The sequence below is a fragment of the Neopsephotus bourkii genome, unplaced genomic scaffold (genome assembly GCF_033783945.1).
Source record: "Neopsephotus bourkii isolate Nb327-2 ecotype Australia unplaced genomic scaffold, CSIRO-AGI_Nbou_v1 NB_1526, whole genome shotgun sequence".
In the NCBI taxonomy this organism is placed as follows: Eukaryota; Metazoa; Chordata; class Aves; order Psittaciformes; family Psittacidae; genus Neopsephotus; species Neopsephotus bourkii.
Window position 1 is genome coordinate 6,183,896 of NW_026902002.1, and position 18,114 is coordinate 6,202,009.

The 18,114-nt window shown below is 50.1% G+C and overlaps 1 protein-coding gene across 1 annotated transcript in view; it reads left to right on the top strand.

Annotated features, from left to right (window-relative positions):
- The first annotated feature begins 1,331 nt into the window (after nt 1–1,331).
- IGFBP2 (insulin like growth factor binding protein 2) overlaps nt 1,332–18,114 on the top strand; it is a 62,911-nt gene continuing 46,128 nt past the window's right edge. Inside the window, exon 1 of the mRNA XM_061370175.1 lies at nt 1,332–1,749. Within this exon, the coding sequence (XP_061226159.1) occupies nt 1,347–1,749 (403 nt within the window). The 5' untranslated portion in view covers nt 1,332–1,346. The remainder of the gene's footprint in view (nt 1,750–18,114) is intronic.

Here is an 18,114-nt window from a genome sequence, read left to right on the forward strand (position 1 = left end):
ATTTAATGGGGTGTACGGAACGCTGCAGACCACCACCCCACCCTGTGCTTGTTGAGCCCACAAACAAACATCTTGTATAACTCTATGGCCATGAGTAATCCTGTGCTGAAAGTTGTACCACAGAAGTCATCAACAGCAGCATTTTGTATTTTTCATAATTTGAAAAAACCCCACCAAACCAACACAGAATGACAGCAGCAAGTGTTAACTTCAAATGCCCCAAAGCTGACATTCTGGAGGCTGAGGGAACTGCCTCAGTGCTTGGCTTTAACCATACAACCCCACAACAATACCGAGTTTTCCAGCTTCAGTAACTCGGCTGCATTCCCTTGGCTTTGCTGTTAATGTTTTTTATTTGTGAAATAAAGTCACCTCTATGTGATACCCCTTGTATTTAAAATCCTCTGTGTAGCCTGTGGCAGTTGAGCAGCAGGGAGAGATGAGGTCTGAAATGTGTATATAATACCAAAATCCCAGTTGTACCCAGGGTTTCAGGCACCCTCATGGGGCATTGCTGTAGGAAGACACTGAGCCTGCTGTAGATCGGCTTGGTCTGAGGGTGCAAATGCCCTGTGAGGAGCCAGGCTAGAGATGCAGTCAGGCCTATGGACATAGAACCCTGCGTCTCCAAAGGGGCTCACCTGACATCAGGGTCCGGCTTCCATGGAGGGTGACTCTCAGGCCCAGCATTTGGTGGTGCGCTGGATGGCGGGACTTTCCCTGAGCCCAGGTTTTACCCCCCCATCTCCATGGTGGGACCTGGTCTGAAACGTGGCTGCCTGTGGCTCGCCTGGCACTTCTGGGGCAACGGGGTGAGTGTGGGCCCCCACCTGTACCCCAGACCAGATCTCGGGTCTCTCTGGGGGTGTGGAGAGCACCCAGTTCCCCCCAGCACTGGATGTCCCTGTGGGGAAGGACCACAACCCTCCTGTGAGGTAGGATCTCCATCCCTCCCTGGACTAGGTGTTTCTGCCCCCACTTGCACACCCCCGTTTCCTCTTTGGGACATCCCCAACCTTCCGCGCAGCAGCCCCCGACCCCCTCTGGGTCTGATCCCCTCCCCGCTTTGGGGTGGCGCTCCTCTTCCAACCGGGGCAGCCCCGACACCCTCGGGGGAGGTGTGGTGGTGGGGGGCGGGCGCGGGGGCGGCTCTAGGACCCGGCGGCGCCGAGGCGCGCCCGGCCCCGCTCCGCTCCGCTCCGCGCTGATCCGATCCGTGCCGTGCCGTGCCGTGCTGCGCAGCGCCGCTCGTCTCCGCTCCTTTGCGCGCCGCGCGCGCCGTGCCGCGCCGCCGGGGGGCCGAGCGGCGTGTCCACCTGCCGGCCCCGCCGCCCGTCAGTCCCGCCATGGCGCTCGGCGGGGTCGGTCGCGGCGGCTCGGCGCGGGCCGCCTGGCCGCGGCTGCTGGTAACGGCGGCGGCGGCGGCGCTGGCGCTGGCGGGGCCGGCGCTGCCCGAGGTGCTGTTCCGCTGCCCGCCCTGCACGGCGGAGCGCCTGGCCGCCTGCCCCCCGGCCGCCCGCCCGCCCTGCCCCGAGCTGGTGCGGGAGCCGGGCTGTGGCTGCTGCCCGGTGTGCGCCCGCCTGGAGGCCGAGGCGTGCGGCGTCTACACTCCGCGCTGCGCCGCCGGCTTGCGCTGCTACCCCGACCCCGGCGCCGAGCTGCCCCTGCAAGCCCTGGTGCAGGGGCAGGGCACCTGCGCCCGTCGCCGCGACACGGCCGAGTACGGCGCCAGCGCCGAGCGCCCCGCAGGTGAGCAGCGCCCGGCTCCGCGCACCCCGCGGACCCCACCGCGGACCCCGGAGAGCCGCGCACCGAGGACGCGGCACCGGGCGCCCTGCGTGCTAAGGACCGGCGACCTCATGGCTGGGGACAGGGCACTGCGCGCCGCGCTCCGGGAGGGGGGCACCGGAGACCGAGCACCGGGTACAGTGCGTTGTGAACTGCGCACCGGGCTTGGGCGCTGGGCACAACGTACCCGGGACCCAGTGCCGCGGGGCACCTAAAGGGTGGTCTGAAGGGTGTCCTCCCGGGGCAGAGGGACCCCTCGGGAGGGTAGGGAAAGGGAATCCCTGCGGGAGAGGGGAGAGTCAACAGAGGGACCAAGGGGGCAGGAATGAAAAAGGCGATGGGGGGGGGGGGGGGGCGAAGGAGCGTGAGTGCGTCCTTGGGTTTTTTTTGGGGGGTGCAGCTACCCCTGGGGTTAGAGAGGTTGCCTGGCACGGGGCAGGAATCCCAGGGGTGGGGTGTAACGGGGGAAATGTAGGGACTTCCCCGGGGCGGGGGGCAGGTTGGGATGTTCTAGAGAAGAAAACCTTTGTGGGCAGTTAAGGGTGAAGTTCGGGGAGATGCAGTTGAGGAGTTGAGGGGAGTGGGAGCCCTTAGCGAGCAGAGGGAGGTGGAGGTTCAGATTTGGGGTTGGAGGCGTAAAATCACTCCTGAGGATGGTGGACCCCCAAACATACGGGGAGCAGCAGTGTGGGAGGACCATGTGCTGCTTGGTGGGAAGGGGGTGGTTGAGGGACTGCGGGGCTTTGCTCTGTGGGGAACCAGTTCCCTGTGGGTGCCTTCCCAGTAAAGCCCACCTCGGAGCTGCGGTGGCCACTGCCCGAGCCCGTGAGGGGTCCCGGTCCCCTCCCCCCGATCCAGGTACCGGGTGCCAGAGGAAGAGGAGCATCCCCCGAGGGCATAGCCCCGAGGGCGGGGACGTCAACAGGCTCCTGACCTGTTGCTGCAGTGTGTGGGAGGGAGCGCTCCCGGGGATGCCGATACAGCAGAGCTTGGGTTTTATTAATGCTTCCTCTCCCTTGCGATCGGCCGCAAGCTCTTTCCCTTTCCGTGGAATGCTGAAAATTGCAGAATCAGGTCTGGGAGTAGAAACCAGCACTTTCTCCTTTGAAATCACCCCTCCTTGACTTCTGCCTCCCTGTTGGCTTTGCTCCCTGGCTAAGACTGGGGCTCTGACCCTTCTTTGCATAACTAGTTCAGCAGCACAACTTTGAATTCCCTCCTTTCTCTCGTGTTGAGGCTTTATTGAAAAGCACTCTGAACCGGGCTGTACCTCCTGGCTTTGCTCTTCAGGAGAATGGGAGCATAGCCAGGTACCTGCGCACACTGCTGTGGGTACCTGTGAACCCTGGTCCGGGGACCTATGCACCCTGCTCTGCTTGAAGGGGAGAGATGGAGAGAGGCGAGTGAAGAAAAACCAGCAGCAGGGAAAACATCGCACTTTGCAAGATGCTGCTTCCATGCACTTGGGCTGCGAATGCTATAGTCCCCACTCCTGTTCCCCCTCCTTTGCCCGGCTGCGAAGGGCTGTGGAGAGTTGGGAGTCTGGAGAACAAGTTGATGTGAAATCTTGCTTGACTACAGAATATGAGTGTCAAGGGAGTGAATTTTACACTCTAGAAGAAGCCAAGGGCATGTAGATGTAGGGAATCTGGCACTGACTTCCAAGCTTACGCTTTTACAAGAAGTTGGGGTGGGGGGAGAGAGCATTGCAGTGATGGGTTGAGGTGACTTTCTGAGTTAATGATTTTTATTTTTTTTTTATGGACTTTATTTCAGAATTACATTACTTGACTGGATATTTTGCTTGATTTTATTGTCTTTATTCTGTTACAGTGGGTGTGATTTATTTAACCATATCTCTATGTGTAATACATGCACACATAAATAGCACAGTTTAAGAACATTTTAATATATGCGGTGTTCTGTAATGTCCATAGGGGGCTAATAATAAAAATACTGGCACATCCTTAACCAGCATGATGTGAAACATGCAGCTGGAATATTCAGAGTTCAGCATGTCTTGGCAAAGGATCTTGGACATCCAGAAAAGGGTTTGCTCTGCAGATGACAAAACTTTTAACAGGTTGTTGTAGCCATTAGGAAAAGCAACAACCCAAAAAACAAAACCCAAACCCAATACAACCAAACCCCCAATAAAAACAAAACCCAGTCTGCCAGCTTCACGTGATACTATTCTGTTCGGACTCGTGCTTCCATCTGCAGCATGCCTACAAAGCATACACTAGGGAGAGTTTGCTTTTTGTTTAAAGCAGTGACAGGGAAAGGACTCTGACACCCAAAAGAGCAGGGATTGGAATTTGCTTTCAAATGCTGATGTCGGGCCAATTTCAAGAGTGCCCCAAGAGCAGGTTTGTGCCTGCAAAAGGCAGGTGTTGAAGCTCTTTTTTTTTTTTTTATCCCCTTTTCTTTTTTAAATGTGCTTAAAGGTATTTGCCCTATTTCCCCTTTCCAGCTTGAAAAGGCTCCTTTGGCTGGTTCAGGACTGGAATGCAGAGCTCTCACTATTCCTAAATTAAGAGGTTGGCAAGTTTTTTGTCCCTGATGAGAGGCAGAAGGCTTGCCCAAATGAAACAAGGAATAAAACTCCGCAAATTCTCCTGCTGTGGCTCCAGCATTGTTTAGTCTTCCACTTAGGTCTGTAAAGCCAATCCTGAAATGGTTGTAGGCGGAAAGTAACATAAACCACCGCGTAGCTAGGAAGCAGGGGATGTTGCTCATTGCACAAGAGGCTTTGGGTATTTTGAAGATGTTGGGAATGTTGGAACTAAATAGCAGCAGTCTGTGGAAATCAGGCTGAGAACTTGTACCCCTCTGGGGAGATGAGTGCTTGAACTCCCACCAAGGGTGGGAGCAAGATGGAGGCTCAGCACCTCCAGGGATCAGGGCCTCTAAAATAGTTTTGATGCCACTGGACCACACTCTTTAACAGTTTATTTCAGGTCATCACTTAACAAACTTTACGTACCCTAATGGCTGACTGGAACTGCCTGAACTGGGGACAGAGGGTTGTTATTGTGTGCACAAAGCTCGCAGAGTTCATGCCAGTCTCGAGTGTGTTTATTCTTTCAGCACCTCAGAGAAATCGGCATGCTGTTTTGCAGATGGAGTAAATGATGTGCCTGAAGTCCACCAGGACACAGGAAGCAGAGTAAGGGCTGTCTGTACATCGTATTAGCACTCTGTTTCTTGAAAGATAATGTCTCAGTTGCTGATAGCCACCTTCTCCCCAAGCAGGGTCAGGGCGGCTCAGGTCTGTATGGGTCCTGGAGACACAACATGCTCTGGGAGGTGTTTCAGGTACCATTGGGGTCCCTCAGCCTCTTGAATCTCAGCTGGAGGGTGGGGATGCTGCCTTCTGCTTTGGCCATCATGAACTGGAATTGGGGGCTTGCATGGTCTTGTCCAGCTCTTGTCCTTTTCCCTTCCTTCTGATGTGTTTACGTGTCACCTTGTGTCAGAGTAGGCTGGTTCAGAGCTAATCCTGCAGAAGGCCAGCCCCAGGAAACAAGTGAGTGGTGTTCTGGCAGATCAATGTCCTGAACTGGCAAGATGCAGCAGGGTGTCAGTACTGCTCCATGACAGGAACTTATGCTAGGAGATGGATCAGGGCAGACCTTAGCAATCTCAGCAGTCTCCAAAATTGTCTTGCCCAAGTTATGAGAATAGCTGAAAATCATCCATTTTCTTCTAATGGAGACAAGGCCCTAGGAATAAAATTTGTTCCACTGAAAAAACGGTTCTTGAGCCACTGTTCAAAACTGACCAGTTAAGGGAATTATCTTTTTCCCTTTGGCAGTGCAGTTCAGTTGGGTTTGTAGTACTGTTTTATTTTGTTGTCAGGATATTTGTACTAATTCTGAGGGATCTGCCTCAAAACCCACTGCTGGCTATTGAGTCCTGCTTTGGAATCTCTGTTCCTTATTAAAACAAATGTGGGTTTTTTTAGTCCATGACAGTGCAAAGTAACCTTTCCAAATGGAAAGAGCTGTGCAAAGAATGCGGCCCAAAGCAACTTGAATGTGCAGGACTGGGGTTGCCTCATTCACCTGGTCAGGGACTCCACTTTGAACTCCCATGATATAAAACCAGCGTCAAAATAGTTAACTGTTAAAAACGCAGCTTGTTTTAGCATCCAGCTAAAATCCTTATTTGGGTAGCCCCAAATGCCACACATCCTTCCTTATGGGTCAAATGTCAAAACCTCCATTTCCCCTTGGCAGGCAGCTGCTAAAAGACAGTTTAATGTATTGCTCCAAAACACAGAAGACTCTGAGGCTGGAGGTAGCATAATATAAGTGGAATTTTAACACTGACTTGAAAACCATGCCAGTAATGCTATGAGCGTATTTTTCATGTCTACTGAATTGCCAGGGAGACTTCTGCTTTTCTCCTGCTTTTATAAGGAAATGAAGCATTCATCACAATCTGCATGTATCTGTCCTTCTGCCCCCACAACTTCTGACCCTGTTAGTCAGGTTGGCCAGTTCTAACACAGCAATGAACACCCTGAAGGCACTGTGTTGCTCAGAAGTGGGCGAGAGGTAGAGGAGAGCCAGGCTGTGTCTCCCTCGTCCCGTGCTAGATGCCTTTTGAGGCAGAAGCAAGAGCAGGAGGGAGGTTAGCTCCAAGTGCTGCAACCAGGTGTTCAGGCTGGCTTAAGCAAGCCTGGACATTATTAGACACCAGAGAAGCCAACTGTAAGAACCAAATCCACAGGAGTGTGTTAATACCTATTTCCAGAGCCACTAGAGCATCTCTGCCCAGGATAAAACAAAAGTCTGCAAAGCTCCTTGCCTTGGGATAAATACTAAAAGTGAAATGCAGTTACTAATAGCTCTAAGAATGATACATGAATGAAGAAAACCCACACAGCTCATTTGTCCTCACTGCTTCTGGGTCTTTGCTGGTAGGTGGATCAGGTCTCCAAGCTCCTTTGTGGTGGCTGTGTCTGGTCAAGAGGTAGGTAACCTGTTAGGCCCTCTACTGACTGTCATCTTTAAGTATTAAGACAATAAATAACATCCTGTGGAGCAGCTTCTTGAAAATAATGCTACCCCCTGCCTCAGTCCCACTAGACTTTGCTGTGTTGGGGTTCCTGGTTGTGTGAAAATGGTGGTTTGGAGGGAGAAGGAAGCCTGGGAAGATTTCAAGGCTCTGGCCCAAAGGAGGAACGTGTTTTCATGCTGTCCTTTGGCAAATGATCTGTTTCCTTCTTGCCCTTTGCAGTTGTTTCCTTTACTCTGTGTTTCAGGCTCGTACTCGCTGAGCATGGTATTTGTCAAGGGAACAGCAAGAAGCTCCATCTGTGAGAAAGTCCATGTCGTTTGTTTTATCCACATCCAGGAATTGAGCTGGGATAAACAATTTGGGAGGCAAAACAGTGAAAACTGGAATGCAGGAGGTGTGTTTGTGTTTGGCTCTCTTCTAGACCTGGCTGCAGTATTAGCTGGGACTAATTTATCAGTCTGATAGGCAGCTGTCACTGCTGTCCACAAACAGCTGAATTTGTGAAGGCAGGGTTTCATCCCAGTGTGAAGGCAGGGTTTCATCCCAGTGTGAAGGCAGGGTTTCATCCCAGTGACAGGAGCAGCACTCCTGTAACCTGCTTTGCCTGGTCACGTGTTCAGCACTAAGGAACAAGGAGGAAGAGCAGTTTGTCTGGTGGATTTCTTATGTTTCTGCTTGGATTGGAGAGTTCCAGCTTTTTGAGTTTGGCCACATCTGCCTTCCCTCCTGGGTCTGTGATTCCTTCAGGAAAGAACTTTGCTCTAGGCAGAGTAAGAGGAAGGCCAATGTAAAATGTAAATGTACTTTTCAAGCCTTTGTGGTAATGGCAGGAGGGTGGAGCTTGGTGGTGTACTGAGTTTCCAGGTGAAAGAATTCCTGCTTTCTTTCCCTGAATCAGGGTGAAATATGCATCTTCAATCTGGTGGCTGCTTAGCAGATCCGTTCTGTATCAGAGGGATGCAAAGCCATTGCCTTTGCATGCGCTTCCACTACTGCTTCCACCTGTCTTCACCTTTGGCTCTTCCTTGGAGTGATGCTGCCTGAATCAGTGTGTGTGTGTCCAGTTTTGAGGGTGTTCTGTAGCAGCAACACATTGGGCTTTGCTTTCCAACTTGTCCTTGCTGACTGCATCTACCTGAAGAGGCGGGTTTGTCCTCAGTGGAAGAGTGAGGCTTTACCTGATGGCATTAGCCTTGTGGAGGAAGCTGTGTTAGTGCTCAAGGTCTGCCTTGGGGAGGGAGTTGTGTTACCTGTTCCTTTGCTCTGTGCCATGCAGCAAGATGCTGCTTGATGCGTCTTGAGTGTGCTGTGCGATCTGGAGGCTAACCATAGTACATGCTCCTGAAATGAACTTGGGAGAGAAGGAAAAAACCCTTGTGGGGGTCCTAATGTGTTGTGCAGGTTATTCTTGGTTGCCTTTCATCCCTGCTCAGCTGATCTAGTAACAGTCATGCTCCACTCCCTTCCTGTCCTGGTGCTCCATCCTCATGCTCCATCATACAACTCTTGGTCTTTGGACCCGGGATGAACAATGACAGGGAGTTAGCTCAACAAAATCTTCACTTTTCTGTAAGGATGAGTTTTCAGCCAGTTTAAAAGATTGCGAATCCAGTCTTACTGTTATTTCCATAAAGACAAACTACCTTCAGCAGACTGATTGAAACATCTTTGCCTGCTTTTAGCAGTCACTGCTAGCAAGCCGGGAGGTGTTTCTCATTCACAGACTGGCCAAGCATGACCTCATTAAACGTGCAAGTTGACATCTAATTACAAGTGAACGTGATGTGGTGGCTATCGTAGGCAAAGGCTTAAGAGAAAGGGGTTAGTGCACAGTTATTGGAACTTTGCAGCATTTGACAGCTTGTTGTAACTGCATTATTGATTGTCTTTTGTTCAGTGTTTTGCCCACGTGTAATTTAGCTAGGTACCAGTGGGAATATAAAGTCTCTTGCTGCATCAGCTTATGGTAGGAATAAATTGCTTTAGAAAGGAAAGGGTCAGTAATCATGTGCCTTTCTTATGGACTGGAATACTGGGAAACATCAGGTCACTTTATAAGCCTTAAACTATCCTTTGACATTGCAGCTTTTATTCTGAAGAAGGCTGCACTGTGCCTCTTGGCTGGTAAGGGAACAAGTTCACTGCCTGGTGCTCTCTGTAGTCAAAGATCCCATTAATTCTGCCGGCTGCGAGGAACGATTTCTTGGTATTTCATTGTGGACTGTAATTGAGAGTGACACAAAGCACTGGTGGGAATTGGACTGTGTTGAAATCCCTGCTTTCCCTTACAGTTTTTTGCAGATAAACCAGCTCAGGTGGGATGAGGGGATTTCTAATACTCTGCCCTTGAAATTAATAACATTTCCAACACCCTAGTTGCTGGAGGCAATTTTAGAGAGGTGGTTTCGTGCCTCCTTGCAGCTTGTTCTTGTAGCCAGGTGACGCAGGATGCCTACACCAGTGACATGCTGTTGCAGTCACTTGCATGGCACCGTCTTTGGGAGAGTCCTGTAGTCCTATAATGTTGGGAAAAATTCAGAAAGTTTTGCCCAGTATTTTTGCTTGAGACCACAGTTAGATTTCCCCATAAGATCTTGTTTTTCATACTTAAGCCAGGGCAGCCTGTTCTCAGCTCTTCTGGTTAGTTGTAGGATGCCCAGTTCATGCTAATAGACTTCTCCTGGTTTGGTGAGAAGATTGCCTGATAACCTTCCCACATTCTCCTCTTGCTGGTTTAGAAAAGGGTGAGCACCTGGTGTCCCTGTCTCAGGAATCAGCTGATCAGTCTGGGGGGACTGGTGGGTGCAGTGAGCTGTTGAAGGTGTTTTTGCAGTTCTGGGTGTCCTCCAAGACCTTTTTTGATACCTCCAAAGATCAGGTGTGTGTCCCTCAGTGTGACCTATCTCCTGCAGGATAAGGAACACCCTGTATTTTAAAGTCCCAAATTCTGCTCTTGAGAGGAGCAGCACAGATACTGAACAGTCCCAGTGAAGGCAGAAGAGGAGAAGCAGTGAAACTGGCCAGGATCTGCCCTCTTTTTTCATGAGGAAAGTCCCTTGGGGGTCATTTTCTGTTTGGATCCAGGAGGTTTTGTGTGTGGTGCTTGGTGTGCCATTGGGCTGCAAGCTGAGCCACGGGCAGACACAGGGTTTGCAACCAGCGCGATGTCAGCCCTCCCGCACAGCCCATGTGGAAATGCTCGTCTCCTGTTTCTTTCAGCGGGCAAGTGGCTCGCCTCCATCTGGTGCTGTTTCATCTGGCACTTCAAAAGGAAGCAGAAATGGGAAGAGGAATTCAGGTTTAGCAAAGAGGAATGGCATGAGGAGGAGAAACAGGAGGGTGGCTGGTGGAGAGCTCCATCCTCCTGTGCCATTGGAGCCTGGAGCTGGTGCTGGGGCACTGCCCCATGGCTCCAGCCGGGTTGTGTAGTCACAGAGGCTGTAAATAATGTAAGGTGGGTGGCTCAAGGGCTCTACGTGGTGCCTGGTTTGTGTCTGCTGGGTCTTGGACCCTGGGAGAGTTTAGAGTGGAGGTTGTAGGTTTGGAGCGGTTGGCCACCATGGTGTTTCTGTTTGCTATGAGGTTAACCCAACAGTCCTGGAACTTTCTGTGGCTGTTTTTCATTACTCCTGTCTCACCCTGGAGTGCCTGTGCTGAAGACAAATTCCAGTTCTATTGATGAATTATGTCTTACTTCTTGGGCACACTTGTCAGGGGTGCTGACCCTCCCCACTATAGCATTTCTAGGTTTGCAGTTGAACCAGTGTGAGGAAAATGCCAGGTGATAACACTATAACAAGACTTACTGCTTTCTGGAGGCTGGAAGAACTCCTCCATGCTCCAGAAAGGTGTCTCACAGTTCAGCTGATCAAGGACAACATTCTTGTGCTGGAACCTTATCTCTCTCTGCACTACTGGGCTCCAACAGCCATTCTTTTTCTAGCATAATACCCACACTAACCAAGGGCCATAAGTTTGATATGATCCCAGATGTGTTAAGAGCACCTTCCTTTCTTCTGAACATCACATGAATCCAGATTGATAGAACTGCAGGGAAATCACTGCTGCACCATCTTCATCTGACTGTGGTGTGAATGGACAGGAACATCATTTGCCATGATGGAAATGAATGGACAGGAGCATCATTTGCCATGATGGAAACTGGGATGAGGAGGCCTAAAGCAGTGGCTGGCCATGGTAGGGGACCTCTTCCTTTGGCTATGATGAAGGGCGAGTGCTGCCTCCACAGCTTGTGCAGAAGTGGTTTTGTGAGGATTTTGTTTAGACTGTTAGAAATCTGGGTTGTGATGGACAGTCCATTACACATGACATCTGGGGCAGGTCTGGATTTCTAGTGGTGTTCAGGGAATATTGCCATTCCTGGGACTGGGACAGCACCAGAGGTACTACTTAGAAGCTAACCCTGTAATCCATCCTGAATTTAAAGAGCAATCCAGAACTGGGAGAGAAAAAAGAGACTGTGGCAAAATGGTGCCTTCTTACACAACAGGTCAGATCCCTGTGGGTATTCTGAGTCATTTTGTTGTTGTTGATTTTCATGACTAAAATAAGTTTATTCTGTGATTTTTTTCACTGCCAGGCCCCACAGACCCTGTCACCTCCAGCTTGCAGTGAGTGAGGCAGATTCTATTAATTCCTGTGCATTACTGAGGAATTTCAGTTGATGAGATTCTTGCCTGGAATTTCTCTGTGGAGGAGCTCAGCTTCCCATTGCCTGCAGAAGGGACCTGAAAAGCTCCGCCTCCTGGGTAGTGGAAATACAACCTCTGATGTCTCTACGGTAGATTCTTTACCCTGCTCTCTTCAGGGCACCTGGCACTGAGAACATGGTCAAGGCTGGGCAGGTGGAAACACTTGGTCCTCAGAGCTTTGAATAATGCTAAAATACCTGATTTGGGTTGACTTTGGAGGTCTAGGAAGGTCTAGACCTCTCTGCACATGACTGGGGCATGCTTGGTCTGGGGGCACTGGGAGGAATCTGGCATGAAGCCCTCTGAGGCAACTGTCTTGTTTAGTAAAACTTGGGCTGTGGGAGTTGGTGTGAGGAAATAACAACATCCACTTTGGTTTCTGCAGTCTCTGTCCCAGGGGGCCGGCTGGGTGTTGCAGGAGGCCACAGGAATCCTGCTCATGACCACAGCCAGATTAATGGCCATTTTGGCAGCTTTTCAGGAGTGAGGAATTTGGCCACTTTCACAATATTGGCTAGAAATTCCACATGAATTAATTAGTTTTATTACAGGACATGTCCTTCCTGCTCCTCCAGGGCTGCCTGAAACACTGAACTCATTACATGAAGAAATAAAAATAGTACTAAAAATAAGAACTGGTATCCCAACCCTTTGTAAGGAAACACGCAGAGTGTACCAACAACCTCCACCAGATGTGCTTCCCAAGAGGTAGCTTGTGGCCAGATGAGATCTAAACCCAAATTTTAGATCAATTGCAGCCACTAAAACACCCCAGCCTGCTCCATGAGGGTGTCTTCTCAGCTTCTTGGCCCTTGATCAGCTTAAGCCATTTATCTTGGCTTCTTAATGACCCCCCCAGTTTCAACTTGATGCAGTTTAGGTCTGACACTTGGATGTTGCACAGCAGAAGCTGTGCACCTTTAGCCTTCTCTCCCGAAGGGATGGGTTTCCATAGCACCATTTCTGCCTTGCAAGGACGTTGCTTCTATGGCAGTGAGTGCTTGGAAATGCCCTTGGGAAAGGGTGCTCTGCATTTAGTTTTGATCAAGGGTATGCTGTAAAAATGACATCATGGGACTTTGGAAAGGTCTGCTCGAGAGCAGTCAGAATAACATTAGATTGGGTAAATATTTTGGGACCCAAGAGCTGATAACTTTCCCTTACTTACTTTGTGAGGAGTCAGCCTGTAGAAACTTATCGCCTCTCACGTGGCTTTTGAACAAAGGTTGTCCATGGACAAGGTGTGCTTTTATTTTAATCCCTCTTTAGAAGCACTGATGTCTTGAGATTTGCCTGATGTTAAGGGCAGGTGTGCAAAATGCACTCTGTTTGCTGGTCATTTCAGTGTTTGCTTTATGAATACTGCTTCAGATACTTGTGTTTGGACAGGGGGTTCTCCTTTTGAGTCTAACCCCTCCTTTCTGCTCAACCCTACTGTTGTGAACCAGGGCTTAACTTGTTTGCTTTCTTTCCCTTGTTTTGGATGAAGTGAGTCCAACACTGCAAAGCTGGTAAGGGAGGTGGTGAAGTTACTGCAGGTCCCACTGCACAAATCAGTTGCTCAGCCCTCTTGAGAATTGTGACCCATCCTGCAGGGACTGAGGCCACCTGAGCAGACAAAGGGCTGAAATGCAAGATTTTCAGTATTAACAAAATGTGCCTAGCAAAAAAAAAAGAGTAAAAAACGATAATGCAGACATAGATTCTTCTAATCTCAGACAGTTGCAAAGCTTCTTTCTAGTAATGTTTGTTATTGATTTCAGCCATTGCTTTCCCCCATTTTTTGTTTGTTTATTCTTTTTATCAGGCTGGTTTCAAGGATTTGTTACCTTAACCCTTGGCAATTAGGCTAGTCCTGTACACGCTGAAACTGACCTTTGCAAATTCAGACTACGCTTAAGGCACTTGGGCATTGCAGATATGACCAGGAGGCAGACCATCCCGGACAAAGGTCTCTCAAGCCTGTAATCTGCCCTTAGGTGGCAGCCAGCTGGGAATTCATGAAAATACGGGGTGAGCCTTGTGAGGTGGACACTGTGCTACGGAAACGCATCAGGCTGCTGACACCACTCGGACCATGGTTTCAGGGATTCCCAATGCATAGCCCAGTCTGCTGGCTGCTCACAGTGGTACTGTCTTTGCTGGGTGAGCTGCCCTCCTGATCTCTAGCAGTGGGGCTTCCAAGTGCTGGGGGAGGCAAAAAAATCCTCAGCCAAGTGCATCACTGCGGTGTCTTGAGGCTTTGAGGTAGGAGTTTCTCCACATAAGAGACCAATTTGGGCTTGCTCCTGTGAATCCTGTTTGCTACCTGTTCCCATTTCCTGCCACCTGTATATCCAGGAGCATCAGCCAGGGTCTGAAGGAAGGTCTTATCGCTGGGGCTGTGCCCAGTAGAAGCACAACCCTGCCCAGATCTGTTTTTTCTCTGAGTTACGTGCTAGGAGAGTTGGGCCTCCATGTTGTGGTTATCAGCAGTGTCTTGTTCCCTGGAGCTGATGTGACCAGCAGAGCTGAAATGTCTCAGCTGACCTAAAAGGCTGCTTGCAATTAAAATGCAGCAGCCCCTATAACTGAGTCCATGTTTCTTTTTTCTCCCCCTAGTTTTCTCTTTTAGTTTTCTCTGCCTGTGAATTCTGCATATCCCCTCCATGGCATCCCATGTTGAAGCAGCCTTTTTGGTAATTAAATCATGCATCTTGCTTGTCTCCTGTCATCATTACCCATGTTTGAGACTGACACTGAGTTTGGTGTTGGGCATGTGAATGCTCCTGTGGGAATATTTACAGCCCACTGTGGGCTGCCTACTGCCATATAAACTATATCCTGAGAAACTGCAGAATCTCCAGTAAGATTTTGCAGCCCTCCCATCAGATTTACAAAACCTTAATGGAGGAAGTTCCCAAAATTCTGCCCAAGATGGACGTGTGAATGGGTGGGACTTGAAGCTGTATGGCAGAAAGGTCTGCAATGCAAGAGTGCAATCAGTGGGATAACACAATGGAGAAGGTACCTCTGTGAGCAGCTGCAGATTGGGCTGTGCTTTGGAAATCCCTGGAATCATGCGCTGAGTGGTGTCAGCAGCGTCACCTGAGCTGAGCTGTCTGCCTGAAGCTGGTACCTGGGGTGTGTTGTGCAAGGTGTGCAGTCTGCCCTGTACTGGAGTAACCCTGAGCTGGGCTGCTCTCTTCTCTCTCCAACCGTGTAGGTGCAATGCCTACAGGCCCTGTAGCCACAGCCTGGAAGGGGCTGGGACACTGCAGATTAGATACTGTCCCCGTGATGGAGCTGGGGGTGCTAGCTGTGTTTGTTGCAGGAGCAATGCTGTGAGGTAGGGTTGTTCATCCTCACAGCTCAGTGTGGAGCAAATGCAATTTCCCCATCATGATGGTGGTGAATGGCTGCTTTTCAGAGCTGGAGATGTGCTGCTGGTTCTCCTTCCCTCTAAACCTGGCTTCATGCAGCACAGGGGCTGGTGCAGTGCATGCTGCCATCCTGTCCTGGCATGCATGTCATAGAGAGAGTGGGGCAATGCTGTATTCAGCATGTGAGTCAGACCTTGAGCAGCCTTAGGCCAGAGCTGCAGGTTTGTCCTTTGTCCAGCTAGACACATGCAGCCAAGGCACAGAGTGGGTGAGACTGAACATCCCCCAAAACCCTGCAGCTCCCCCAGGGGCTGGCACAGGGACCTTCAGTGGGTATGTGGCAATGCTGCCTGGAGGGCCTTCTGTCCAGGGGCTTTCCTGCAGAGTACCCGGGAAGCAGGAATATCAAGTGACTAAACCTCACGGTTACATTCCTGCCATCTGAAAAGAAATCCCCATTTTCTGTTGGCTGTGAAAATCCCTTTTCTCCTCCCCGAGCAGGTGAGCTGGCTCCTGGTGGCTCTGCCCTTGTGGCAGACGCACAGGACGGGCCAGGTCAGCCTGAAAGGAAAGCTCGTACTCTAAAAAAATGTTCAGGGCTTTTCCTGGCCCTTGTGAAGGCCAAGATTCAGGTCTGTAGCTGGAACAGGGTAAGACTGGCCTCATTTGGGACCTCTTCTGTGCTTTGAGCATCCCCTGTGCTGCCATCTGAGCTACATGGGGTGGGGGCTGATAGCCAGCTTTTTGTTATTCATGTAATCATGGGTTAAAACTTAAACAGGGGAAGTTTAGATTGGATATAAGGAGGAAATTCTTTCCTGTTAGGGTGGTGAGGCACTGGAATAGGTTGTCCAGGGAGGTTGTGAGTGCTTCATCCCTGGCAGTGTTCAAGGCCAGGTTGGACGAGGCCTTGAGTGCGATGGTTTAGAGCAAGGTGTCCCTGCCCATGGCAGGGGGGTTGGAACTTGATGATCTTAAGGTCCTTTCCAACCCTAACTATTCTGTGATTCTATGTAATTAATCTCATCCCTCCCCAAATGTGGTTGCTGCTCTGAGGCACAGACTGGCCATGGGCACCTGGTTTTGGCCTTTGCTGCACTATAAAAGCCTGACCTGGCAGTACAGGAAACTGAGGCAGGTACTGTTGGGTGTACTGTTCTTGGGGATACTTACCCTTTGGTTCTGGAAGACTTGGTGTTGGGGTTGTATCTCAGGAGAGCTTCTTAGCCTGAACAGCTTGCTAGTTGCTCCAGTGATGAACACTACAGAACCATGATGGTGCCACATGTTGCCTAGTTTGAAGATGCCAGGGTGAAGAAAACACCGAAAAGGCTCCAGTGCAAAATCCACTGGGATTTTTTGGAGTTTATTTTACAACAGCAGAAATCTGGACTTTTGTGGGTTGAGAGCCCTCCTGGTAAGGAATGATCCAGCAGCTGCTGCACCCAGGAGCTTGATCCTGATTTGCAAAAGGCTTTTAGGGGCCCTCAGGAATCTCCTTGGTGCTGAGAAGAAAATACACACCATTCTACCCACCTCCTCTTACTTTCCTCCTTTGCTGCTTTTTTTTTTTCTCTAGAGCCCTGTACATTCTCCCAGTTATAGTTGGGGGTTTTTTGGTCAGCAAGTTTATTTTTTCCTGCTATGAAGTGCTGCGCTCTCTTCCTTCCTGTTGTTTCCTCTTGCCACGTTTCTGCTGCCTCACCTCTCCCCGTGCCTGCTCTCAGATTTACCTTGCATATTGTCAGTAGGGTGCTGGGAGGCTCATTTTGGCCTGTCTGGCTCGGTAAAGACCTGCTGAAACCTGCGGTGCTTCAGAGAGGAGCCGTCAGGGGCTATCCTGCCAGGGTGGGAGGGTCGGGCACAGAGCTCTGCGTGAGCACGTCTGGAGCTCTGGAGGTGACACAGGCTGGGTTTGAAGCACAATGGAGCCCACATGTTGGTTCCTGCTTGGGACTGATCCTTCCGGTTTGGCTGCCAAACCATTAAATAAAAAGGGGAAAAAAAAGAAAAAAGAAGAGCGAGCAGAGTCTAAGGTTTTATTCAGGTAACTTTGAAATATTGGTGTCTGCCCTTTACAGCACAAAGGGGCTACAAAACAAGTCTGCAAAGATGTTGAGGTAGACTAGCAGCTAGAAGTTTTACCATTTGAGCATTTTTTAAGACAGCAAAGGGAATGAATAGCCAGACTCTCAAAAGAGGCTGCATGGAGCATGCCACCAGTTCACACAGTGACCCAGGATGTGCAAAATGTGGCCTCAGACTCTTCCTTTGCCTAAAACATGGGCAGTAGCTGGAGGAGCCCCAGGATCTCTGGCTCAGTGGCTGTGGAATAGCTTAGTCCCAAATGGTGGTTTGTGTCTTCATTGCTCATGCAGTTCTTGCTGAAATTGTGCTATAAATGTACTCCCTCGGTGGAGCTGCTGGTACACAGGCTCCCCTCCACCCAACCAGCCCCAATACTGACCATGATCTTCTATTTCTTTTCCTTCTAAAATGACGAAAAGAAACCTTGGTTTTGACCAAAAGCAGATCTTTTTGACTTGGTTGTTGTTATTGCTGTGATTAAACCCAACCAAAACCAAAACCCATAACATTTTCTGTATGACTGGTTTTATTTCCTTTTTTCCAGGTCAAGAGCCAAACCATAAAGCCCAAAACAGGCCGTAGGTGTTTGTACTGTCCTGGTCTTCATGCTAACATTCTGTTGCTTTGTAAAAGAATTTGGACTACTTTGGGGTGCCCTATTCAGTCTCCTCAAGGGCATTTGGCGAGAGCTGCTTTTCTCTGTTGCAGCTGTACTGAGAGGTTTTAGTCATGGTACCCTTCCCCTAAGATGGGGCAAGGAAAGGCCATCAAGAAGCTATGGAAGGAATCAGAGTGATTGTGAACCCAAGTGGCCTTTGGAGGAAAGCCCTATAGTGAAGTTTTCCTTGGGATGTCACTGATTCTCCAGATGGGTTAAATGTCTGCATCTATAGCTACCCCTTTTGCCCCCTCCTGCAAACTGAACAGGGTTTTCCTGGAAGCCCATCCCAAAGCTGGGGCTGATGGCTTGCTGTCACGTAGAGCAGTGCAAGTCCAGCACCTGGACTGCGCTTGGACCAGTGCCCGTCCAGAGGAGAGGGGGGGACAGCTTTGCAAGGCAAGATTTCCTGGGTTTCAGTGAACTGAGTGACCATCAGAGCATGCAGGCTGAGACATATGCAGATCTTCATCTCTTA